The following is a 27805-nucleotide window of genomic DNA, read 5'->3' as shown; positions in this document are numbered from 1 at the left end:
AAGTATGGAATGAACATACATTAAAACAATTCTTTAAACTGAGTCCTAAGAATGTAGAAAAGGTACAGAAATCACGTGATTTATTATGTTTTCTACATATAAACCCTTCCTGGACAGAAATTAGGGGGCAGTGGAGGAGGAGAAGAAAAAGGAAAAAAATGCTTTTAATTTTAAAGCCTAACCATAAATTGCAGTTTCAGAAAGTACAAGGAGAAGTGACACCAAACTTTGAACCTCATTAGACTCTAAAAATGGGAAAATTTACACGTGATGAGAAAGAATTGCACTTTGAAATGGCAACTTTTACCATCAATTTTTTTCTGTTATGTTACATACTTAATATATTCAATTTATTACGGGCCTTCAATTTCCACAAATAAAATATTTGTCCAGTATATACTGAAAAAACTATCTACAAAATATTTACCAAAGTGCTTAAGGTGATTAATTAAAGTAATCTTTGTCGGTACCATGCCAGTTCACAGTCTGCAATGTTTTATTGTTATTATTCTGACTTCGTTTGCCTGCTTTTTAAAGAATGTTCCAGTATCATTTTTACGAAATTGAAAGGAAGAGACTGAAAGCAAAAAGATGTAAGAACTCTTAAGTGAAAGCACAGAAATGGTGTCAGAAAGTAAAATAAATTAGCTTTAAAAGGGGCTGCATGGTAAGAAAAGGATGTAAACTTTTAAAATTTTTTTTCTAAGGAACTCTAATTTTGATGCCAAAATTAGATGGTGACATATTGAGGTATATAACAGGACTGTAAAGCTAAATTTAGATGTTCCTTCTTTAAAGCATCTGCCAGCTCCTAGACCACTTATTGAATAGGTATCTTGTGCTAAACAGTTATGTACATTATTTCAGTTAAAGCTCAAAATGTGTATGCATTATAGAGAAACTGGACTCCGGAGAAGGTTACCTATTTGCCCTAGGTAAATATTAGTGACCAAGTTGATATGAAAATCCTGCCTGACTCCAAAGCATGTGATCATTCCTCTAAATCAAGTTGTCCCTCATACCATCCACCCCTCTTCAGTATCTACTTTATATGCACTGTCCCCTTAAATCCTCACAACCCTGTGTGAGGTGAGCATTATCATCTTCATTATAAAAATTAGGAAAACTAGCACAATGAGGTTAGGCAACTTGCCAGAATTTAGCTTCTGGTCCCTGGCTCCAAAGTCCATATATTCTTTCCAATATATTTTGCTGCTTTCAGCTCTAACAATCTACAAATCTATCATCACATGACCATCTCTTCCTTTACAGTAAACCATGATTCTGTGCAGGAAGATCGAGTCAGACGTGATATTTCATTACCACTGCAACTCTCATCTTTCTCCCTTCACACACTCCACATCACCTCTCCCAGCAAAATCACCAGACATCTTCTCATGGATTGGTATTACTATCAGCTACTCCCCCTACCACCCCTATAGACGATCATAAACGCTGAAGAAAAGTAGGAGGAAATCTTCCCACCAAGAAAAGGTCATTGGGGCCACTTTTACAGTTTGTCATATTCTACCTGATAATCTTACTCCAACAAGCCCAAGGACCAGGTCAAATTCAATATATATTTAAAGTAAGAGTTTAAATATTCCCATTGTTATTTTGATCTTATGTCATTATCGGCTGGTTGACGGCAGGCAACATTTCTAAGTCTGTGACTTCACCTATAAAATGAATATGATAGCAAATGACCCTTCAACCTTAGAGCTCAAAGTTAATCTAACCTACATCCCCTCTTCCTTTGCTTGCTTGTGAGAAAGAAGCTGAAAATTTGGCAGGGTGCAGTGACTCACACCAGTAATCCCAGCACTTTGGGAGGCTGAGGCAGGTGGAATGCTTGAGGTCAAGAGTTCAAGGCCAGCCTGGCCAACATGGTGAAACCCATCTCTACTAAAAACACAAAAGTTACCCGGGGGTGATGGTGCATGCCTGTATTCCCAGCTACTCAGGAGGCTGAGGCAGGAGAATCGCTTGAACTCGCAAGGCAGAGGTTGCAGTGAGCCAAGATCACCCTACTGCACTCCAGTCTGGCGAAAGGGCGAGGCTCCATCTCAAAAAAAAAAAAAAAAGCAGCAGCTGGAAATGTACAGGCAAGAGCAGATAAAACTCGACAGTAAGTAAAGCAAGTGGTCATTATTAGGTTCTGCAATATACACAAGGACCTACTCAGAGGCAGGTGTGCACGCACACGTCTAATCTGAAACAAGCGACAAAAACAATCTAGAGTTTATTCTTGCCAACCTGAAATGAATCACCTGTTTTTACCTCATCTACATTCAAGAGAGGGCCCAGATTGATCCAAAAGAGCCACTGAACCATGCTCACCACTGAGTCTTGAGGCAAGCCAGCTCTCCAACCCTTAGAATGACCTCTGGCTTGACTGCAGCTATCAACTGAACATGAGGAATGGAAAGCTACAAAAGCCTAAAGCTTGTCACAGAAGCAGCATTTCAAATATAAATCTACTTCCATATTTTATTAATTCTGGTAGAAGGTAAGGCTCAAAAAGCCTGGATATCTTAACATTCTAATCTTTTTTTATTATTATTCTTCCTTTTTAGAGACACGGTCTTGCTCTGTCACTCAGGCTGGGGTGCACTGGCACCATCCTAACTCACTGTAGACTCCAACTCCTGGGCTCAGGTGATCCTCTCACCTCAGCCTCCAGAGTAGCTGGGACTCCAGGCCCACTACCATGCCCACCTACTTTTCCTTTTTTTTTAATCTGGGTAGATACGGGGAATCCCTATGTTCCCCAGGCCGGTCTTAAACTCCTGGCTTCAAGCAATCCTTCCCTGTCAGCCTCCCAAAGTGCAGAGATTATTTCCATGTGAGCCAATGCACCCAGCCTACATTCTAATATTAATTCTCTAAATCCAGATGATGACACTTCACAGTTGAGGAGCCTGGGATAGGATCAAAGGTGGCAAGATTAAAATTAAAATCCTAAAGTCATTTGTAATCCCAGCACTCTGGGAGGCCAATGCAGACAGATCACCTGAGGTCAGGAGTGCAAGACTAGCCTGGCCAACATGGTGAAACCCCGTCTCTACTAAAAATACACAAATTAGCTGGGCATGGTAGTGCATGCCTTGAACCCAGGAGGCAGAGGTTGTACTGAGCCAAGACTGCACCATTGCACTCCAGTCTGGGTGACAGAGAGAGACTCCATCTCAAAAAAAAAAAAAAAAAATCACATGCCAAGCAATCTTAACGGATGGTAAATTTGGGGCTGCGAAGACAGTTGAGAATTATAATAGACTGAATTTGCAGCAAGACAAAAAAAAGTTTAATTTCAGTCACAAAGATGTTATTATCTCAAAACCATAACACAATAAGTACCTGCAGCTCAGCAGATTATCTAAATTTACATGTGAGAAATGGTACGAACAAAACTTACCAGTCCAATCCAGAGACCTTTGCCAAGAATTCTGGCTGCTGCCATCAATAAAACAGAAGAGAAACAGCCAAGGTAACTAAGCGTAAGTCCCAACTCTGCCATTAATGAGATGAGTGTGCCTCCAAGGTTCAGAACTTGGGGGTACTTCAAACATTGAGTGGGAACTTCTAGAAGGAAAGAGCTGCCATAAAGAAGACCCGCGAGGGCTGAAGAGCTGGCAGGGGTAGTGGGCCCAAGTCCCAACCGCTGGTCAGGAGGCTTTTCCAGGCCAACCAAAACCACCACGGTAGTTGGAGACCCCACTGAGTCCATGAGAACACAGAGAAGTTGAGATAAAACAGCTATAAAAAGAAACATTTACAAGGCTGTTCAGAAGGCAATAAAACAAGAAGATACTGTCCAATATTTCCTAATAAAAAATACAGGGCCGGGCGTGGTGGCTCACGCCTGTAATCCCAACACTTTGGGAGGCCGAGGCTGGTGGATCATCTGAGGTCAGGAATTCAAGACCAGCCTGGCCAACATGGTGAAACCCTGTGTCTACCAGAAACACAAAAATTGGCTGCGCATGGTACCAGGCGCGCGCCTGTAATCCCAGCTCCTCGGGAGGCTGAGGCAGAAGAACCGCTAAAAGCCAGGAGGCGGAGCTTGCAGTGAGCTAAGTTCGCGCCACCGCACTCCAGCCTGGGCAACAGAACGAGACTCCGTCTGGGGGAAAAAAAAAAAAAAATCCCAGAGTTCCACAGGGCGCCAGTCCCAGCCCTTCCACCAAGGCCACCGTTGGAGAACAGCAGCCCTGGCTCTGCGCTACCCTGTGGCCATGGGCCTCAATAAGGGCCAAAAGATGACCAGGAACGTAAGCAAGCCCAGGCACAGCCTCCGCCACGGGCGTCTGACCAAACACACCAAGTTTGTGCGGGGCATGATCCGGGAGTTATGTGGCTTCGCCCCGTACGAGCAGCACGCCAAGGAGCTACTGAAGGTCTCCAAGGACAAATGGGCCCTCAAGTTCATCAAGAAAAGGGTGGGGGCGCACATCCGCACCAAGAGGAAGCGGGAGGAGCTGAGCAACGTCCTGGCTGCCATGAGGAAAGCCGCTGCCAAGAAAGACGGAGCCCCCTTCCCTGCCCTCTCCCTGAAATAAAGAACAGCTTGACAGGAAAAATAAAATTAAATTAAATTAAAAATATATATATATATACACATATATACACATACACACACACACACCTTTTTTTCTTAGTATTTCCTAACCAATTGGGAAAGACATAAAAATCTGTATTCAACTAAAATTTGTATCTACTCTGTAGACCAAAGAATGTGCTAGGCACCAGGAACGTGAACATGAGACGGTTAAAACTCCTTGTCTCTCGAGCTACTGGAGTAAAAACCACTGAGTCTCAGTACAGAGGTCTAGACGCTGCTCTAGGAGGCAGCAAGATCCTCTGCAGTGTGGTGGTAAGGGCAGCGTGCAGGGGACGTGGCATCTTCTCAGTGAGGTCCAGGCAGAGGGAAGTACACATTATTAAGATAAGAAGGGTAAAAGAGCCAGAAATGGCAGGATCAGTGAGGACTTTAGATAAAGAAGACCACCAGACTGTGAGCAACCTGTCTTAAGCTACATTAATGAGTCTCTTTTAGGAATATATTTCTGGGGATGATGCAAAGGGCGGAGGAACAGGAAGAGAGGCTACTGGCAGTCAGGAAAAAAACTGAACAACATTTGAGGAAAGACGGAATGAAAGCAGTAAAGTGAGTTCTGACAGAAGCATTTGAAGAGAACTTCTGCAAAGAAACCGGTAGGATCTGGTGACCAACTAGATGTAGACTATGCTGGAAAATGAGGAGATAGAGTAACTCGGGCTTCTGCATTTAGAAAACACTTTTTTCCCCCTCAAGAGACAAGGTCTCTCTGTTGCCCAGGCTAGAGTGCAGTGGTTATTCACAGGCACAATCTTAGTGCACTATGGCCTTGAACTCCTGGGCTCAAGTGATCCTCCCACCTCGGCTGCCAGAGTAGCCACAACTACAGGCACACATCATCGCACCCAGCTGGCGACACTTTTAAAAATTAAAAAGCAGAGTGACAAAATTTTAGAGACAGAAGGGTCATCCCCAGGTCACCACGAGGCAGGATAAAGCCTGTGGGCCCCACTGTTGTAGACCCTGGCAATTAAGAAGTAGCATGAGTAGGAAGCCTGGCAGAGAGAAGATAATGGCTCCAGCAGCTGCTGCAAAAAGAAAAGCTGGAAGGTTACAAACATACATCGGCAAAAATTCTTACTATTTGTTAGGGTAAGATTAGGGAACTTAATTCTATTCTTACATAGACCTCATAAAATTTCTTGTTGCCTTCTACTTTCTTTCAAAGATATTTATGTTGTTCATTTAAACACATACACAGAAAGTTACACACAGGGTAATTTCTGTCACCGATCCTAGAGCCCTTAAGGACAGCCATAAACCAAAAGCAGTATTTATTCCCTCCCCCTCACCCTGCAACCACATTTTACAAGAAAGAAAACTGAATGAAGCACAGGCCATATGATCTTTCAGTACAATCAGGAAATTTTAGACAAGATAATGAGTTTGTTTTAGGGCCAGATATATTTGAGATGTCAACAGACATTTGGGTAGTGATGTAAAGTAGACAGCTGGACATATACATCTGTGGCTCAGAATACAGAGCTACAGATATAAATGTGGTAGTCACCAGCCCACAAATGGCCTTAACACCATGGAAACAGATGCGATCATCTTCAGAGAGAATGCAGATGAGAAGAGCAACAGACCTACAACAGTGACACTGAGGAAGGGCCAACATTTAGAAAAAACCAACAAAGAAACTGAGAGGTACTGCTTTTGGTTCAACTTCTATCTACTTCTTCACTAATCAAAGACAGAAACCTTTTCTATTAAACCATATATATGTATTTTCAGTGCCAAATACCGAAGTATTGGAATACTGAAAACAATCAACTATAAATTTTAACAATTTCAGTAAGTTGCCAGCAGTTAGTGACAGCAATCTATCACTTTCCCTGAACTGTCAGAGAGAAAAGGATTCCACGTAAGTGACATATCCCAATAAAGGAAGCTTTTCCCTTTTTGTGAACAGTTCATAGCTCAAATTCTTCCAAGAACCAGGCAGGTGAGTGTGAAGCACTAAGATTCAGACAGTAAATGTTGGGTCCGAGTTCTACTGGAGTGGGCCTGTGCCTCCTAAGGGCATTCAAATTCAGTCTTCTGTAGAGAATACCTGAGGATCCTGGTACTTGCGGTACCATGTGAACTAGAAATCCAAACCATGCTTCCATGGGCTTTTTAACAACTGCACAAGGCTGCATAATGACAAACTTTCTTATATTTATCATCTCCAAGGTCTATTCTCCAGCTATTAACCATTTTTCTCTATACACTAAGTCCTCATAAACTCTATGTTGTAAAAGACACAATTTAAAAAATGATCGGTTCTGTGGCTTTGGGTAAGTTATCTCACAGCCTCAGTTTTTCGTCTGTAAAATAGAGATGATTAATAATATTGTTATGAGGACTAACTGAAAGCGTGCTTAAAGAAGGCTGAGCACCCAGTGAAGGTGAGGTCATTAATGAAGGATGAGGAAGAGGGGAAGAGAAAGTGAGTAAATGATGATGTCCTTTAAGTACATCACTGATGATCAAAGTGCCAATAATGCCTACACAACTACAAGTAACACCGGAGTGTCATACATACCAAAAAACAAACACACACACACACACACATACACAGACCCACATAAGTTATACCTTTTCTTGGTTTCTAATTTAATTGTTCAAAGTTTTTAACTATTAACTGAACAAAATATGACAATTAAATGGTACCTAACAAAATGTGTCATTAAAAAGAAGTTTAATTCTTGGTATTTTATTTGACTGTATTAACCACCTTTTTAAAAAAAAACTTTTTTATTTTTATAGAGATGGTATCTCACTATGTTGCTCAGGCTGGTTTTGAACTCCTGAGCTTAAGTGATCCTCTTGCCTTGTGACTCCCAAAGTACTGGGATTATAGGCATGAACCGTCATGCTTGGCCTTAAAATCTTTTTTTTTTTTTTTTTTTTTTTTTTTTTTTTTTTTTTTTTTTTTGAGATGGAGTTTCACTCCTATTGCCCAGGCTAGAGTGCAATGGTGCGATCTCGGATCACTGCAACCTTCACCTCCCGGGTTCAAGCGAATCTCCTGCCTCAGCCTCCCAAGTAGCTGGGATTATAGGCATGCGCCACCACACCCAGGTAATTCTGTATTTTTAGTAGAGATGGGGTTTCTCCATGTTGGTCAGGATGGTCTCGAACTCCCGACCTCAGGTGATCTACCCGCCTCGGCCTCCCAAATTGCTGGGATTACAGGCGTGAGCCACCGTGCCTAGTTGGCCTTAACAATCTTCTAAATCATCTCCTGAAAAGGTTGCTACTACTTAAAGGAAGCAAATTTTATAGTCCTAAAAAGTCAGAGTCACATTTATATTTAAACCCCAGCACCCTTGCCTAAGAAATCACACAGTTCTCTTCAGATAGAAAAGAACTGGGCTAGGCGTGGTGGCACAAGTACTTAATTCCAATACTTTAGGAGGCTGAGGAAACAAGACTGTTAAAGTTCAGGAGTCTGAGAGGAGACTGAGAAACACAACGAGATCCCATCCTTATGAAAAATTAAAAAAAAAAAAAAAAATGTCAGGCATGGTGGTGTGCACCTATAGTCTCAGCTACCTGGGAGGCTGACGTGGGAAAATCATTTGAGCTCCCGGGTTGAGGCTGCAGTGAGCTATGATCATACCACTATACTCCAGCCTGGTGACAGAGCAAGACCCCGCCTCTTAACAAAAAACAAACAAACAAACAAAAAAGATTTGAAACTGAATATTCAAAGGTTAAACCAAGCTGGTCTAGAAGAGGGTGGAAAATAACAAAACTGTCAATTCTGTCCACATGTGCTAGTTACATTTGTTCTATTTGATGACCAAGGACATCACACCTCGTCTCTCAGCCTTCTTAAGGCATATAAATGGAAGTGACTGGAGAAAAGACATGAAGAGCACATCCTGGTCCACACATCTGCAGCTTGATGTGAGCCACCTTGCACATACAAACAATGGACATCTTTGTTGTTGTTCAGATATCATACTCTGAGGCTTAGGGGTTTGGAGCTGCAAAACATAGCTTTGAGAGCATCTCTAATATTAAATGGTATGTGACATTAAGTCATAAACTTATTTTTTTTAATCTACAAAGTGAGAATAAAGCCATCTACATTACTTATCAACAAGTATTTTTTAAAGAATTAAATAGTGAACAGGAAAATGCTCTGTAAAATGAAAGGCATTTAAGTTATTTCTTCCCTGGCTAGGACACAGCTAAAAGAACAGTACTAGTATAATTTAAAATAATCATTCTTGGTTTTCTTAAAGAACAGAAAAAAAAACTGGTCAAATTCCTTGGTACTAAGTTTCCAGACTCTAAATGCCTAAATTTCAAATGCTGGAAGTTATCAGTTTACAAGAATCCCATCTAGAATCTTAGTTGTATCAATTCACCATTTTGGGCATTAGTTTTTCTATCTAATGTATAAAACAAGGGTGTCAGATGACCCAGACTTCCACGTTCTTTTCTTGCTATCATGCTTTTTCATTCCATTAATCATCCTATATATGCGTGGTCAAAAATCAAGCAATAATAGTTAAATGCTTTTGAATAGCAAATAAAAAATATTAAAACGTTGCATCACTCATAAATGAACTTTTAACTTTCAAAACCTCAACTATACTAAAGTCATAAAAAAAAGTAATTCTCAAATATGGTGATTCCTCCTAATAATCTATTCTTATGCATATGACCTAGAATGAGGATGACATATGATATGTAAATCTTTTTCTCATATGAGCTCTTGTTGCCCATGTGCCTCTCAAAGCATGACCATTTCATTGAGCTAAGTGCTATTCTAGTGTTAAAACGTAGTGGCTACTTTGGCCAGGCACAGTGGCTCACGCCTGTAATACCAGCACTATGGGAGTCCGAAGCAGGTGGATCACCTAAGGACAGGAGTCGAGATCAGCCTGGCCAACATGGTGAAACCCTGACTCTACTAAAAATACAAAAAAAAATTAGCCAGACATAGTGGCGGGCACCTGTAATCCCAGTTACTCAGGAGGCTGAGGCAGGAGAATCACTTGAACCCAGGAGGTGGAAGTTGCAGTGAGCCGAGATGGTGCCATTGCACTCAAGCCTGGGCAACAAGGGCAAAACTCTGTCTAAAAAAAAAAAAAAAAGAAAAAAAAAGAAAAAAAAAACCTATTTTGTACCACATACCCTTACATGCAAAGAATGCAAGAAAAAGAAAAAAAAAAAAACCTGATGTGTTGCATCACTGGAGCAAAGTCAGCTGTGTTGGATTTACAGAGGTATGTTATCAGTCACTATAATTTCACATTTGGAGATATATAGGTTTTCCCTTACATGCATGCAAATATTATGCCATTGACTCCTAATAGGAATTTTTAAGTTCGAAAACACAAAATGTACTAAATCCCACCAAGGAACTAAATGGAGCCCTGTTCTTAGAAAAAGTTAATTTCAGTAGATCTACTTTAAAAACATTTAAATTGGAAGAATATTTTTTTGAAAATGCTTGATTTGCACTGATCTAAAAGCTCTTCTACAAATTCTCATTCAAAGAATCAGAAAACCTTTGGTGGTCCCCATAAAACCTGTAATTCCATTAAACAGGTAGATGAACCACTTTACTACTAAGATAATCAGCTCCATTTTTTTCACCAGTTGTTAAATCTTTTCTAGCACCTCTGGGGAGGCAAGGGATAATAACTTTGTTTTTCTTCAGGAGCTAGAGGTACTGCCAAGCAGAACCTAAGCTGCCTCTAGGAACATGGCTGATATTAGGGCAGTAACAGCAACAGAAGGTACTCAGGGGTACATGGCAGTGGAGGAATGACATGAGGATGAAATGGACACTGCAGAACTCATTACACCCAAACACATTTTCTTCACTTGTGTACTTTGAAATAAATACTTGCATCTGTGTTGAAATGCAGTAACTATAACAGGACAACGCCACAGCAATAAATGCATCAATACACATTTTCCTTCAATAAAAAGACCCCCCAAAAAACTGACAGTCCTAAACTGAGGGAAAAGTCACACCTAGAAGACCTGGTATTTCTTGTATCATAGGCAGCCACGGGTTCCTCTAGAGAAGTCTTTCATTTATTCAAACACAGACTGTCACATTATAACTGATGAATACCCAGTAAGAAAGGAGGCAAACTTTTTATCTTTTCCTTTTTTTAGAGACAGGGTCTCGCTATGTTGCCCATGCTGGTCTTGAACTCCTGGGGTCAAGCTACGCTCCTGCCTCGGCCTCCCAAAGTGCTGGGATTACTGGTGTGAGCCACTATACCCAGCCACAAGCATTTTTCATGAAAAAGACAGGGCTGAACAACAACAACAAAAATTCTTTCCTCTAAACTTAATCCCACAAGACTTCCTTTTCAGTAAATGAATATAACAACACCTACCATCACTTAATTGTAAACTTTCCACAGCTCTGCATTAAACAGAGGCTTCTCCTACAGGCTAAAGATTGTCCTGGTCCCAGGAAAAAGATGTCCTTTTTGCATCCTGAGCCCAAAGAGTATTTTAATAATCATTAGTAATCACCACATGGGAGTGTGTCTGGTGAAGGGAACAAGAATTGAAATTTGAATCCAAATTTGGGTTGTTTTTTTTTTTTTTTTTTCCCTGAGACGGAGTCTTGCTCAGTCGCCCAGGCTGGAGTACAGTGGCGCAATCTGGGCTCACTGCAAGCTCTGCCTCCCGGGTTCATGCCATTCTCCTGCCTCAGCCTCCCGAGTAGCTGGGACCACAGGCACCCACCACCACGCCCGGCTAATTTTTTTCCTATTTTTAGTAGAGACGGGGTTTCACCATGCTAGCTAGGATGGTCTCGATCTCCTGACCTCATGATCCACCCGCCTCGGCCTCCCAAAGTGCTGGGATTACAGGTGTGAGCCACCGCGCCTGGCCGGTTTTGTATTTTTTTTTAAGCTCTAGCTAGACTGAATGGCAAGAACAAACTGAGGTTAAATTCAGTGTCGTGGCTTGAGTGGGGAAGAGGGAGCTGAATACCATCATAAACTATAATTTATTGACCTTTATCTCTTTTATCAGACAACACAAAGTTGGAAATTCATCTATATGAATTTATCTCTCCCTTTAAAACTGAACATTTAAGAAACTACACTCCTGTTGCCTTAAGAAGACTGTTTTATGTTAGTAGAACATTAAAAAGAATATATAACATTTGGCAAGTAATATGACAGATAACTGAGTATTCTTCTCCTTAAAATGACAGAAAATTAAGCAGCTCCTTAAAAAAAAAAATGCTCAAAATAACTTTATACAAGGACAAATAACTGAGTGGTTTCCTTTAAATTACTAATTTGAGTTATAGTAAAGGAAATAAACTTTTACCTGTAAAATATAATACTGTCAGGATAGAAAGTGTAAAAGAATTTTTAAAAGAAAAAAAAAAACAAAAACGGAATAGGTTGGAGCTTAGGAAACAACGGGCAAAAGGAAACAATATTCATTTAGGAACTAAAGAACAATAAAGAAAACAATATTCATTTCTAAATTTAAAAAAAAAGGTTAAAGTAACAGTTCACTGGCATTCTCATCGAAAAGAAAAAGTTGAGTGGTTTTTGAATTTTAAAATTAGGTAAAATTAAAAATTGAATCCTTCAATCATATTAGCCACATTTCAAATGCTCATAGCTTTTACTGATATTATACAATCTTCCATCAGTGGAAGACAGATTGCCCAGAAATTCCACTTAGGCAGCACTGGCCTAAAGTATTTTAAACAATTTATAGAAATGATACTTTATATATCCATTAAGAATTTCTGCAACAAAATGATTAGTGAAACATTCAAATTATCATCTTTTTTTTTTTTTTTTCTGAGACAGAGTCTCCCTCTGTCGCCCAGGCTGGAGTGCAGAGGTGTGATCTCAGCTCACTGCAACCTCCCGTCTCCCGGGTTCAAGCAATTCTCATGCCTCAGCCTCCGGAGTAGCTGGGACTACAAGCATGCGCCACCACGTCCAGCTAATTTCTGCATTTTTAGTAGAGACAAGGTTTCCTCATGTTGGCCAGGCTTGTCTCAAACTCCTGACCTCAGGTGATCCGCCCGCCTCAGCCTCCCAAAGTGCTGGGATTACAGGCGTGAGCCACAGTGCCTGACCCAAGTTAGTATCTTTACATTAGGATTTCTTTAATCATAATTAACTGCATAAAACATAGAAACAAAAAAATATATAAGATTTAACAGGTCACCTGCCTTTAGAAAGAAGCACCTCTAACTATGGTAATCCATTTCGATGTTTAATACCCCCAGTGTCAAGGAATTCATCCACCCTCAGTCACTCATTGTGAATGCTGCCATAATATTCCCACCCATTTCCAGAACAGATAAATAATATCTTGCTGCAAAGTCTACAGCATATCTTACAGCCTTCCATTCTAGGGGGAAAAATCTATTTCTTTAGACTTTCTTTAAATCACCTTACTTTATGCCCACAGGAAAATGTGCATGTATTATCTACAAACATCCTTGCTAAAACCTTTCAATGGCTCTTGGTAATCGTCGGCATAAAATTCAAAGACCTTTCTTTGCCACCTGGTCACTATATACCCCTCTCATCTATTTTCCCATCCTCCCCTCCATCTCTTTCCCCGCTTATGCAAGTATTTAGAGTTTCACGATGGTGCCACTATGTTTCATTTCACTCTGATTTCTCAGATGCTGTTTCCTGGAATACCATTTAGACTAGATCCAAGCCATCCTGAGACAATACATAGAGCAAATCCCTGTCCCCCACAAAAGTAATTCAAATTCCAGAAAGAAAAATGAAAAGGTCTTGACCAAAAAGGTGATTAAATTTTAGAACTGTCTTAGAAGGCGAACAAAATTAAGTAGTAATTTTATTGCAGTGCAACAAAATTAAGTCATTGAAAATATATTGAGCCACCAACCACAAGGCCATGGTTGAAAAAGTAAGGTTAGAGAATCTTAATTCCCGTACATCTTTATTTTTAAAAAAAAAAAAAAAAGAAAGAAAGAAAGCCAACCAGCCAGCCATCTGTGTTGAATGTTTTGTCATCTGTTTAGAGTCAGAGGCTTGAATCACATAGCTTCTTGAAATTCTTACAATATTTAGATTTGTTAGCATAAATAGAATATCCAAATTTTTTTCTGACTATGTCACTTAACTGCTAACATCTTATCAATGGCACATTAGGTACACTTTAGGTGTTTCATAAATGCTTGACTGAATATAAGAATCTACTGACGAATCTTTTACCTTCTTACAGCTGATTGTACTGATCTCACTTTCACTTACCCACACCCAATGAACACAGCAAGTACCACAATAATACTTAACATTTACTAGAGAAAGGACCTAAAGAGCAGAGACTGGTAAGTCAACACTGTCTAGAATATTATTCAATGTCATCTATACAACATTCACAAAGAGGCTATTTTGAGAATTTCAAATGAGGGTGTAAGTTATAAGGTTTTCTTATACACTGCCAATGACAACGTAATTAAAGATGTACCTTTCCGAAAAGCAATTCAACACTCCTTTATCAAGAGCCTTACAAATTGGCTTCACAAGTGATTCCATTTCTAAGACTCCATCAATAAAATTATGTACATCCATCAATATCATGAACTCAGTTCTATGCAGCCTTTATAAATGATATTATAGATGTTATTTAATAACATAAGAAAATTTGCATATGTTAAGTATAAAATGCCAGTTTTAAAATCATTTCTCAGTATGATACTAGATTGTACGGTTGGTGATGATGTTATCGTTAAAGTACATCTGCTTGGTTTTTTTTTGTTGTTGTTATTGTTGTTGTTTTGAGAGAGACTCTCGCCCTGTCGCCCAGGTTGGAGTGCAGTGGCGTGATCTTGGCTTGCTGTAGCCTCTTCCTCCTGGGTTCAAACAATTCTCCTGCCTCAACCTCCTGAGGAGCTGGGATTACAGGTGTGCACCACCACACCCAGATCATTTTTGTATTTTTAGTAGGGATGGGGTTTCACCATGTTGGCCAGGCTGGTCATGAACTCCTAACCTCAGGTGATCCACCCGCCTCGGCCTCCCAAAGTGCTGGGATTACAGGCATGAGCCACTGCACCTGGCCCATCTGCTTGTTTTTTATAGATCTTAGACTAAAACAAAAAATTGGCCAGAAAAAAATTAATCATGGTGACTGCACTGTAATGATTAACAACTCAGTGTCTTATTATCATTTTATCTGAAATTTCTAAAATAAATTAGCATTTAAAATATGTAGAAAAAAAGTTATGCTAAAATGATTATTAAGTTAGAGGAAAAGATTTGGTTCTACTGGAGAAACCAGTATTGTTTCTCCTTACAGATAAAAAAAGAGGAATGTTAATTATTTTCTTAGTATGGCCATCAAGAAGCTTAAAGCCAATTTTGTTAGTCACCTTTACTAGTTGCACAGCAAATACCCATATCTGGGTGTGCATCTGGCTATCCTCCATCAAAACCTTCTACTGTGACCTACATTTTCTCTGACCCCTTTTTTTCTACTGCATTATAGGTAGTTATCAAACTAGTCTCAATATCTTTCCTGGGGGAAGGGTAGGTGAAGCGAGGAAAAGACAGATGGAAAAGAAGGAAAAGGGAAAGGTGGGGAAAAATGAGGTGGCAGTTTTGAAAACAGAACATTTTCCTACCTCCATCATTTTCAGATTATTTATAAAGTTTAAGTTACAACATAGTGGGTACATACATATTTACAGAACAAATGAATGATATCCAAGTTGAGAAACGCACATCTAGGCCAGGCACAGTGACTCATGCCTATAATCCCAGCACTTTGGGAGGCAGAGGCGGGCAGATCACCTGAGGTCAGGAGTTCAAGACCAGCCTGGCCAACATGGTGAAACCCTGTCTCTACTAAAAATACAAAAATTAGCTGGACATGCTGGCGGGCGCCTATAATCCCAGCTACTCAGGAGGCTGAGGCAGGAGACTTGCTTGAACCTGGGAGGCAGAGGTTGCGGTGAGTCGAGACTGCACCACTGCACTCCAGCCTGGGCGACAGCGTGAGTCCGCCGAGAGAGAGAGAGAGAGAGAGAGAGAGAGAGAGAGAGAGAGAGAGAGAGAGAGAGAGAGAGAGAGGGGGGGAGGAGAGAGAGAGAGAGAGAGAGAGAGAGAGAGAGAGAGAGAGAGAGAGAGAGAGAGAGAGCGAGCGAGCGCAAGAGAAATATGCACACCTGTCCGGGCTCTTCCTATTCCATATAGTTAATACCTTATTGACTTTTGTAATTTTTTTTAGTATGGCTATTAGAGCAGTGGTCAGCAGTGTTTGGCATGCCTGAAATCTCAGAAAAATCCAGAGACACACCTGTGAGCATCAAGATAATTTTACTTCCACTATTTCAATCTACAGTTTATGCTTACTACTCACAGGATTTAAAAATCCCTTACAATAAGTCTGCACAAGTCTGTGGCTCACAAACTGAGAATCAATGTGCTACAGCACAGAAGAAAAATATTTACCATAGACTGAATCTGAAGAGTAGATATTCTTATTTTTAAGGCTGTTTTGAGTTTCTGTTTTGTTTCTAACTTGCACCATTATGTATATATGTACGTGTGTATGTATATATTTTTAGAGACAGGGTCTCACTCTGTCACCCAGGCTGGAGTGCAATGGTACAATCACAGCTCACTGTAACCTCAAACTCCCAGGCTCAAGTGATCCTCTCACCGCAGCCTCCTGAATTGCTGGGACTACAGGTACACATCACCATGCCCAGCTTATTTTTAAATTTACTTGTAGAGATGGGGGTCTTGGTATGTTGCTTGGACTGGTTTTGAACTCCTGGCCTCAAGCAATCCTCCCACTCTGGCCTCCCTGGGATTACAGGAATGAGCCACTGTGCTCAGCCACACAAGCATTTAAAATGAAGAGATCTGACATAAAAATCCAAATGTTCAACTTGTACTAAAAAAATCACAAGAGTCAGCAAAACCTGCCCTGTATTTATACATGGCTGCAATCAGCAAGATCGGCACCCACCTCTAGATGGTGTCATCGTCTCCAGTTTCTGTGCTCCCCAACTGGCTGCAGCCATTCACTGGACATACTCTTGGTAAGCAACTGTGTTTGTAACCTCTTTACCACACCTCTGATCTTTTAAAATAAGTTTCCCAGAAATGCAATTATTAGTTATGTGCAATTCTTTCTAAGGAGTGCCAAAGGCTACTCACTGTAGTGTTGTCCATGAGAGTGCTTAGCACTGCATATCCAAGAAACAAGTTATTCCAGGGGCCAGTCACCCGTGAATGTGTCTTCCATGCAAGGTATGTACACTGATATTCTGTACAAATCCTACATTTCTGTGCTGCCTTTGTGGCTCCCTGATTTCCAAATCACTAAGTGGCTAGTGCATAGTAGCTGCTGAAAAAATGTTGGGTGGATGGATAACAAATATAATCTACTAAAATTAGTCTTAATTTCTTCCAGCCCCAGTACATAAAAGATTGTTACAAAAGGAATCTGCACTATCACTGTTGAAAGTAGAGTTTTTATTGTTGCTATTGTTATTATAATAGCTGCTCGCATTTGTTCAGAACCTCCCTGATAAATTCATCATAATCTACATTGCTGGAGGAGAAGAGGATCCCAAAGAGAAGGGGAAGTGCCACTGCTGCCATGCAAAATGATCTTAGTGGATACTTGAAACCTGGTATTGAATTACACTGAATCAAATACTGAGGAAGTTATTCCTTTTCCAGGGTTCTTTCAAACTATCTGGGTGTATAAGAGAACAAGTCTCACTTTGGTGCTAACACATTATTTATGTCCCTTTATGACACTTGCCAATTGAACTTCCCTTGTAAACACAGAGAGTATATGGCTCAGACTTGGAGCCTTTATCAGACAACAGAATCTAGATAGGACTTAATAGTAATTTCTTTTTAAGGCAAACGATACAGGTTCTCTATTTCTGGTAGCGATATAAAGATTCCTTTTTAAAGAAAATTAAGCTTCAAAAAGCATTAAAAGGTTTTACATTTATTTTAAGAAATTTAAAAATAAAAAAGCATGGCTGGGCGCAGTGGCTCACACCTGTAATCCCAGCACTTTGGGAGGCCGAGGCAGGCAGATCACGAGATCAAGAGATCGAGACCATCCTAACACAGTAAAACCCCATCTCTACTAAAAATACAAAAAATTAGCCAAGCATGCTGGCACACGCCTGTAGTCCCAGCTACTTGGGAAGGGGAGGCAGGAGAATCGCTTGAACCCAGGAGACAGAAGTTGCAGTGAGCCGAGATCGTGTCACTGCACTCCAGCCTGGGTGACAGAGCAAGACTCCATCTCCAAAAAAAAAAAAAAAAAAAAAAGCATGACATAAGGCCAGGTGCAAGGGCTCACAGCTGTAATCCCAGCACTTTGGCAGGGGAGGCTGGCGGATAACGAAGTCGGAGTTCTACACCAGCCTGACCAATATGATGAAACCCCATCTCTATTAAAAATACAAAAATTAGCTGGGCATGGTGGCATGCGCCTGTAATCTCAGCTACTCGGGAGACTGAGACAGGAGAATCGCTTGAACTCGGGAGGCAGAGGTTGCAGTGAGCCGAGATCATGCCATTGCACTCCAGCCAGGGCAACAAAAGCGAAACTCTGTCTCACCAAAAAAAAAAAAAAAAAAAGTACAGTGTGGAGTGCAAATGTGACCCAAAAAAAACCAAGGTGATACACAAAATACTAATATCTGGGCTGTAAATGACCATGTTTTATGTTTATCAGGCCAACACCATCCTGATACCAAAGCCTGGTAGAGACACAATTTTAAAAAGCAAATTTTAGGCCAATATCCATGATGAACACCTATGTGAAAACCCTCAATAAAATACTGGCAAACCGAATCCAGCAGCACATTAAAAGCTTATCCACTGCAATCAAGTCCACTTCATCCCTGGGATGCAAGGCTGGTTCAACATATGCAAATCAACAAACGTAACCCATCACATAAAAACAGAACCAACAACAAAAACCACATGGTTATCTCAATAGATACAGAAAAGGCCTTCAACAAAATTCAACAGTCCTTCATGCGAAAAACGCTCAATAAACTAGGTATTGATGGAACGTATCTCAAAATAATGAGACCTATTTATGACAAACCAACAGCCAATATCATACTGAATGGGCAAAAACTGGAAGCGTTCCCTTTGAAAACCAGCACAAGACAAGGATGCCCTCTCTCCCCACTCTTATTCAACATAATGTGGGAAGTTCTGGCCAAGGCAATCGGGCAAGGGAAAGAAATAAAGGGTATTCAATTAGGAAAAGAGGAAGTCAAATTGTCCCTGTTTGCAGTTGACATGATTGTATATTTAAAAAACCCCATTGTCTCACCCCAAAATCTCCTTAAGATGATAAGCAACTTCAGCAAAGTCTCAGGATACAAAATCAACGTGCAAAAACCACAAGCATTCCTATACACCAAAAACAGACAAACGGAGAGCCAAATCATGAGTGAACTCCCATTCACAGTTATAAAATACCTAGGAATCCAACTTACAAGGGATGTGAAGGACCTCTTCAAGGAGAACTACAAACCACTGCTCAATGAAATAAAAGAGGATACCAACAAATAGAAAAACATTCTATGCTCATACATAGGAAGAGTCAATATCGTGAAAATAGCCAAATGGCCCAAGGTGATTTATAGATTCAATGCCATCCCCATCAAGCTAACAATGACTTTCTTCACAGAATTGGAAAAAACTACTTTAAAGTTCATATGGAACCAAAAAAGAGCCCACGTAGCCACGACAATCCTAAGCAAAAAGAACAACGCTGGAAGCATCACATTACCTGACTTCAAACTATACCACAAGGCTATGGTAACCAAAACAGCAAGGTACTGGTACCAAAACTGCTATCTAGACCAGTGGAACAGATCAGAGGCCTCAGAAATAACACCACACATCTACAACCATCTGATCTTTGACAAACCTGACAAAAACAAGCAACGGAGAAAGGATTCCCTATTTAATAAATGGTGCTGGGAAAACTGGCTAGCCATATGTAGAAAGCTGAAACTGGATCCCTTCCTTAGACCATATACAAAAATTAACTCAAGATGGATTAAAGACTTAAATGTAGGACCTAACACCATAAAAACCCTAGAAGAAAACCTAGGCAATACCATTCAGGACACAGGCATGGGCAAAGACTTCATAACTAAAACACCAAAAGCAATGGCAACAAAATCCAAAATAGGCAAACGGGATCTAATTAAACTGAAGAGCTTCTGCAGAACAAAAGAAACTACCATCAGAGTGAAAAGGCAACCTATAGAATGGGAGAAAACTTTTGCAATCTACCCATCTGACAAAGGGCCAATATCCAGAATCTACAAAGAATTTAAACAAATTTACAAGAAAAAATCAAATAATCCCATCAAAAAGTAGGCAAAGGATATGAATGGACACTTCTCAAAAGAAGACATTTATGCAGCCAACATACATATGAAAAAAATGTTCATCATCATCGGTCATCAGAGAAATACAAATCAAAACCACAATGAGATACCATCTCACACCAGTTAGAATGGTGATCATTAAAAAGTCGGGAAACAACAGGTGCTGGAGAGGATGTGGAGAAACAGGAACGCTTTTACACTGTTGGTGGGAGTGTAAATTATTTCAACCATTGCAGAAGACAGTGTGGCGATTTCTCAAGGATCTAGAACTAGAAATACCATTTGACCCAGTGATCCCATTACTGGGTGTATACCCAAAGGATCATAAATCATGCTACACTAAAGACACAGGCACAGGTATGTTTATTGCAGCACTATTTATTTACAATAGCAAAGACTTGGAACCAACCCAAATGTCCATCAATGATGGACTAAATTAAGAAAATGTGGCACATATACACCATGGAATACTATGCAGCCATAAAAAAGGATGAGTTCATGTCCTTTGCAGGGATGTGGATGAAGCTAGAAACCATCATTCTCAGCAAACTATCACAAGGATAGAAAACCAAATACCACATGTTCTCACTCATAGGTGGGAGTTTAATAACGAGAACACAAAGACACAGGGCGGGGAACATCACATACTGGGGCCTGTTAGGGGATGGGAGGCTGGGGGAGGGATAGCATTAGGAGAAATACCTAATGTAAATGACGAGTTGATGGGTGCGGCTAACCAATATGGCACATGTATACCTATGTAACACACCTGCACGTTGTGCACATGTACCCTAGAAATTAAAAAAAAAAAAAAAATACAGTGTGGAGTGCAAATGTGACCAAAAAACACCAAGGTGATACACAAAATACTAATATTGGGGATGTAAATGACTATGCTTTGATGTTGCCATTTTGGCACAGAGATGGTGTGTCCAAATTTAATTTCCATTGTATATTAAATGAAAAATAAATGTAACAATAAGCTGTGCAGTTTTATGGTAATAGAAAAACCTAAGACCTGTAACCTTGACAGTTTGTAAGTTAACAAAATTAGCTTATGATTATGATTATTACTCTATGCCAATACCACAGAAATGACTCCCCATACCAATAAAGTCTTCCTATAAAGCTCATAATTTGTAAACTGCAAATGAACATTATTTGTTTTGTTGACATTTTGTGATGAAAGCACTTCCATATATAAGATCATAAGGTGGGGTTAACAGTGAGTAAGCCAGTAAGTAGACCAAATGTCACTGATACTCCCCACTGTCAAACAGCAGCTGTGACAAATGCTACAAAGGAGAAGTACATGGTCCTGTAATTTGATACAGGCAGAGCTTCCTTGAGATAGGAGGGATGGGAACAGCAAAACAGCCAGGACATGACCAAAGGAAGAGATATATGAGACAAGGCTGGAGAGGGAGACGAGGACAGAGAAAAGAGGTACTCACTGACCGAGGTAGTTTTTTTTTCTGAACTCCCAAGCACAAGGGGAAGACAGTTGAAAGGTTTTAAACGTGGAATGACCTACCTGATCAGATTTGTGTTCTGAAAGGTTTGCTCTGGCTGTAATGTAAGCAGCCCTCCAAAGAAGCATCAGTAAACAGAAACAAAACTGATTACAAAATAATGTAGAAACTACTACATCTAGACCAAATAAATAATGGCCAACAGAAAACCAGATCAGAACACTGTCCAGTCTCTTACTGGAAACTAACACTACACTTTTATTTAGGTATATGATACATACATTTTAGAGACTAGGAACAGCTTAAAACTTATCAAAATGTCATCATTTCTTGGTCAGACCTAAGGTGGCCTACCTACCTCAAGGGCTTGAAGTAAAGAGGACTGGAGCTCGAGGAAGTGGCTCCAAGGGAGATGGCTAAGCATCAAAAACTGCGGCTCTGATTTACATTCCCCAGCTCCCAAACCAAGCATCTTCTTTATGTATTTTACATGATAACTTCCTATTAAGGTTTGATGAAAGAAAGGTTTTGCTACTGAAACCAAGTCTGAAAACTAATGTTAATACCCACGGCCTCCAGAATCCAGTTACAAGACTATCATCAGTCCGTGGGAAAGCAGTGTCTCCAACACCACCACCCTAGGGTCGCTTACTGCTATATACTTCTAATTCTGTTCCCCCTCATGAGCGCTGATGTTCCGAAATAGTCCAGTTTCTGCGCCTAATCCTCCTCAAAATGGTGCAAACTCTGGCTAACACTGGTAGAGCCACCAGAATGCTAACAAGGAAAAAGGAAGGGAGAAAAGGAGAGAAAGGAAGCAAAGGAAAAAAATATATACAATACCAAATTGAAAAGAACCCGGAGCATACACAGTTGGTAGAACTAGAGAGTGGTACCTTCACTTTGGAAAACTGACAATATCCACTAAAACTCAGCAACTGCACTTCTAGGAATATATTAAACAAATGCATGCAAGCTTCACTAACCAAAAGGCATGTATAGAAATGCTCACAGCAGGCTGGGCAAGGTGGCTCACATCTGTAATCCTAGCACTTTGGGAGGCTGAGGTGGGTGGATCACCTGAGGTCAGGAGTTCGAGACCAGCCTGGCTAACATGGCAAAACCCCGTCTCTACTAAAAATACAAAAATTAGCCAGGCGTGGTGGTGCAGGCCTGTAATCCCAGCTACTCTGGAGGCTGAGGCAGGAAAATTGCTTGAACCCGAGAGGCGGAGGTTGCAGTGAGCTGAGATCGCTCCGCTTCACTCCTGCCTGGGCAAAAGAGCGAAACTCCATTTCAAAAAGAAAAAGAAATGCTCATAGCAGCACTATCCCTAATAATCACAAACTGTAAGCCTCCCAAATGCTCATTAACAGAATGAATGAACTGAGGTATACTCATGAATACTGCACAGACATGAGACTGAATCAATTACAACTACACACAACAACATGGATGAACCTCACATCGGTAACACCAGAAGAAAACAGACCAAAAGCATATCCAGAGGGTTTCCATTTATATAATGTTCAAAAACAGACACAACTGAATTGCCATATGCAAAAAACCGAATCTCAGTATTTACCTTAATACTAAAACCCCAAATGAATCACAGACTTAAATGTTAAGATCCTATAACTCCTAAAAGTCAATCTAGCAGAAAATATTAGTGAATCCAGGCTTGGCAAAGATTTCTTAGGCACAACATACACACACACACACACACACACACACACACACACACACACACACACAAACCTGAAAAAAAAAAGTTTCAATAAATTGTTTTTCATAAAGATCTACGATCTGTGTACTATCCCATATATGTATCTTCATTAAAAATACTAATAAAAATTAAAGAATTGAGCGATGAGAAGACAACACAATCAACCACTATGTCATCTCATTCGGGAACAAGTACATCTCTACAAGGAGAGAAAGAAAGCCAACAGTGGCAGAGCAGGGATTGGAAAAGGGAAAAATAGTTACCAACAAATGTTTGTCCTAGTCTTTGCATTGCAACGGGAGGAGGAGGGGGAAACAATGAAGAAAGACCCTTTGGTTCTCCTCCTATAACTGCTCTTAGTCCACCACACATCATAAAAGAAAATGTATCAACTTAAGAGCAAATGAAAGATATCTTGGTCCAGGATCCTTTTTACTTCTTTCTCTCTTCCTCTGGTACCTTCCTCACTTTTGAATGTTGTCCCTTCCTTTCTCCTTATTTTTTTCAGGTATATCTTTTTGCTCTCTGCATCCACACATCACTATATATCATTTTCACCTTTGCATAAGAGGCACCAAAATAAGAAGAGAACAATTAAAATACATACACAAATACAGCCTGGGTTCTTTATGGATTTGAAATGCCCTTATATTGGAGAAGAGACAACACACAATCTCTATCAATTCTCACCAATCCTTTTTATTCAGCATTGGTAGAGTATAGGCCACAGCATAAATATTACTCTAACACTCTCTCCCTCTCCGTTTCTCTCCTCTCCTGTACAAGACAGCTACAATTTGTGAATTCAGTATTTGCTAGCTAACTGGAATGTTAAGGATCTAGGCTAGGAGTTCTTATCTACTGAGCTACAAGTATAAAGACTTCCCTTTAAACACTAAAATACATCAAAAACCCACAAACATGCCAAAAAAAATTATCCTTTCAGTATCTGTTCCCTGAGAAAATGCAAACCTATATAACACTGTTATGAGTTATTAATTTTTAGTTCATTGTGAAGTTTATTAATTAAAACAACATCCACTCACACTTAACAACAACAGATGTGAGCAATGCTATATATGAACACAGTCTCAGCTTCTCAGATCTCCTCATCTCACAAACTCCTCAGCCCTACTTGGGTTTACCCTAGACAGATTGGAAATCAGCTCTGACCACTCTGGGCTCAAATTTCTTTACTGATTAAGAATCATACAATTTTTTTACATGAGTTCCCTGAAGAAATAGCAATATAGTTTGACAAAAATGATAGTACAGTAAAGTACCTTCTGCTCACCCAGGATTATTCTGGGATGATTTATTAAAGAGTTTTCCCAATAACCATTCCTTCTCCACACAACACACACACTCCTTCCCTCTCTCTCTTTCTCCTCCCTCTCTCTACCTATAAAGCACTCAGAACTGGTATCTAGACTGTTCAATAAATGATTAGAGTCAGCCCTCCACATCCACAGATTCAACCCACTACAGATCAAAAACATTTGGGATATAAAACAATAAAAAATAAAATACAACAATAATACAAATTGTTTAAACTATAATATAACAACTATTTACAGAGTGTTTTCATTGTATTAGGTATTGTAAGTAATCTAGAGATGTTTTTAAACATATGGGAGGAAGCACACAGGTTATGTGCAAATACTACACCATTTTACTTGAAGGACTTGAGCATCTGTGGATTTTGGCATCTACGGGGGTCTTGGAACCAATCCCCCTTGGACACCAAGGGACAACTGTACTATACCTTTTTAGCTATTATGGTTATTACTACTCCTACTCTCCCCCACACACATTACCCCATAAATCCCATAAGTGCTCTAGCTAAGAAAGGGAAAAATGAAGAAACAAGAATTTGAAAACCTAGTTTTTTTTTAATCAGATATTTACATTTATTACTGTAAATAGGACTAAATAAGGGAGTAAAAATGTGTCTAGCACCGACTCTAGTATATTCAAGATGAATTCATTCATTCATTCAACAGGCACTCAAAAAAATGAATATACTTGTAGTAGGATTTACCCCTAAAATCTCCAGAGGGTACTGTCTTGCAGCAAACATCTTCCTCTTAACTATTACATACATCATTTTTTATTCATCATTAGGCATTTTTTTAAAAATTCATTCAATAGCATTCTCTGCTCTTAACTTTTAAAATGGGTATGCTGAATTTTTTTCTCTCTCTTCAAAACACAAAACACAACCAAAAAATAAACTAATTTTTTGTAACCCTGATAGTTTTGTTCTTAGGAGTCAGCCATTCAGAACAGAAGTACTCCATAACTCCCCTACAAAATGGCATTCTACAGACCTCCACTGTTCCATTCAAGGTAAAAACATAATTTTAGATTTCAAGGTGTTATTGAGATCTATTAGGATAACAATATTTTCCAATTTATCCCCCCAAACAACCTTCAAATTACATTGTAATCTTACTTCAAATCGTATGTGTATTTTTCAATGAAGGACTCTTAAGATTCTACAAAAATAAATTAGGTTGTTTTGCTTTTCCCATTTTACAAAATTGAACAAAAACAATTCAACCAATACTAAGCTCTTGCAAGACTAGTAGTTCTTTTGGAAGGATACAAATGAGATGAAAAATTACTAGAAATAATCACATCAGCATTTTTGCATTTATATTTTGTATTTAGAGGTACTTTTCTCTACCCAGTTTTCTGAATTATCAAAAGATCATTCTATACTGCAGGAACAAAATCAGTGGTGGTGAACAATAACTTTTGGTTTGTTTACAATCAAGCAGTTTCTCCCCCACTAAAGAAAGAAGTCAGATTTCTTCATCTTTTCTACCAGTAGATGGATGGGAACACTGACTATATGCAAATTCCAAATATCTCTAAGATTTAGAGCACCATGCTTCAAACCATTAACTTTAATTTTTTTTTTAAGTGAAAGCAAAAATTCTTAAAATTCTTAGCTGGACTGGTGAACAAGCAATTGAAGAATGTAATGATAATGCTACATGATATTATAAGGTATTAATTCCTGGATGGGATATACTGTTACAAGCCATAAATTCTTGTTAAACTTCAGATTCTTATTTTTCCAGTTCCTCCAAACAAATTAAAAAGGCAAATGATTTCACTGTTCATTACTATATGACTTTTAATAAAAAGTAGGGCTGAGGGAGAGTATCTTCTTGTTTTAATATATCTACATTAATCAAACAGCTTCCATGTTTGCAAAGTGTTGTCTGATTTACAAGCTACATTTATCAATCATTAAGTCAGGATAGCACAATGGCCATGAAATAATAATACATAAACTATATCTCTGGTAAAACTGTGTATGAAGTTATAAGCAATAGTGGCTGATTTCTAAACTTTAACATTATGACCACGTGCGTCCTCCCTTTCCTTCAAATAACCACCAGAGTGTAGGTAAGTAAACAAAATAACCACCAGAGTGTAGGTAAGTAAATAAAAATCACCAAAATATCTTAGAGTACCTTTCCTCACAGAATGTATTTTAGCCAGAAAACCTCATCCACTCCTAATTTGTTTCTCAATAATATTCAGCCACTCTGTCCAACTCTCAATTTATCAGTAAAGAATTTGTGATACTCCAAAAAGGTAACGTAATTATTACTGTCATCTCATTAAGTGTGCTCTTCCTAGTACAAAACTAACATTACAGCTGACACCTAGCTTGTTCACTATGCACACCACCCTCTTCTCCCCTTCCCATCACCACCATTTTACTGGCAGAATGTTCACAAGGCTGAAGACTGTTTCTCATTTCAGCAAACAGAATGCTTAAGATCAGATGGCTAGCCACAAACCAGAAGTTAGAAGCCACACAAAAATAAACACTGGCAGTCCTAAAATCTTCTACTTTCAGTCTCTAACAAAAGCAGTAACATCGTTTTTATTTGTGATGCCCTAAGTTATAGCCAGAAGCTTTTCCCCCGATTATACTAATAAATCAATTTAAAATAATTTTACATCAGATTATGTCCTTCATATACTAGCATACTTTAAATAAATCCATTTTACCATGGTAGGTTCTTCAACTCATATTTTTTTGTATTTTTTCTGTATCATTCTTTAACTACCACATTATTTCTCCATTTTTTTCTAAATATTACATCTATGAACAAAAAAGATAACCCTGCAAACTAACCCTAGAAAAAGATAAATCAACATATACCTTAAGTATAAAAGATCAATATTAAGTATAACCTACTAGGTAACCAAGAGAAAGGTAAGCATCAACTGTATGCCCAAGAACCTCAATTTAAGACATTATGTAGTATACACAATTTTGGTAAACAGAACTGAACACAATATTTGCATATCAAAATAGGCAACTATAGCCTTATTTCTGATTTCAGATAAAAATATCTTAATGCTTTTTATAAGGCAAAACAGTCATTTTAATGAAATATCGCTTTACAGATATAATCACATGATTGACAGATAAAATAATTGCTTTAAAAATACTTCTGAGTCATTTTGTCCTTACCTGCAGGCATGAACCATTACTGCATGCAGTGACTGTTCCATTTCCTAGCACAGACTTGAAGAAGCATCATATCTCTCTTTCAGAATGT

The 27805-nt window shown here is 39.3% G+C and overlaps 2 protein-coding genes across 16 annotated transcripts in view; one reads left to right on the top strand and one right to left on the bottom strand.

Annotated features, from left to right (window-relative positions):
* The window catches only part of SRPK2 (SRSF protein kinase 2), a 301034-nt gene that overhangs the window by 133946 nt on the left and 139283 nt on the right, over positions 1–27805 (bottom strand). The gene's annotated exons all lie outside the window — the stretch shown is intronic.
* Positions 3396–4568, top strand: LOC126949750 (60S ribosomal protein L36-like). Its single transcript, XM_050782516.1, has 2 exons — positions 3396–3487; positions 4100–4568. The coding sequence occupies exons 1-2, from the start codon at positions 3396–3398 to the stop codon at positions 4557–4559; spliced, it is 552 nt and encodes a 183-aa protein (XP_050638473.1). The 3' UTR covers positions 4560–4568.

The sequence above is a fragment of the Macaca thibetana genome, chromosome 3 (assembly GCF_024542745.1).
Source record: "Macaca thibetana thibetana isolate TM-01 chromosome 3, ASM2454274v1, whole genome shotgun sequence".
NCBI classification, from domain to species: domain Eukaryota; kingdom Metazoa; phylum Chordata; class Mammalia; order Primates; family Cercopithecidae; genus Macaca; species Macaca thibetana.
Note: the sequence above shows the minus strand (reverse complement) of the source record. Positions and strands in the feature narration are given on the sequence as shown.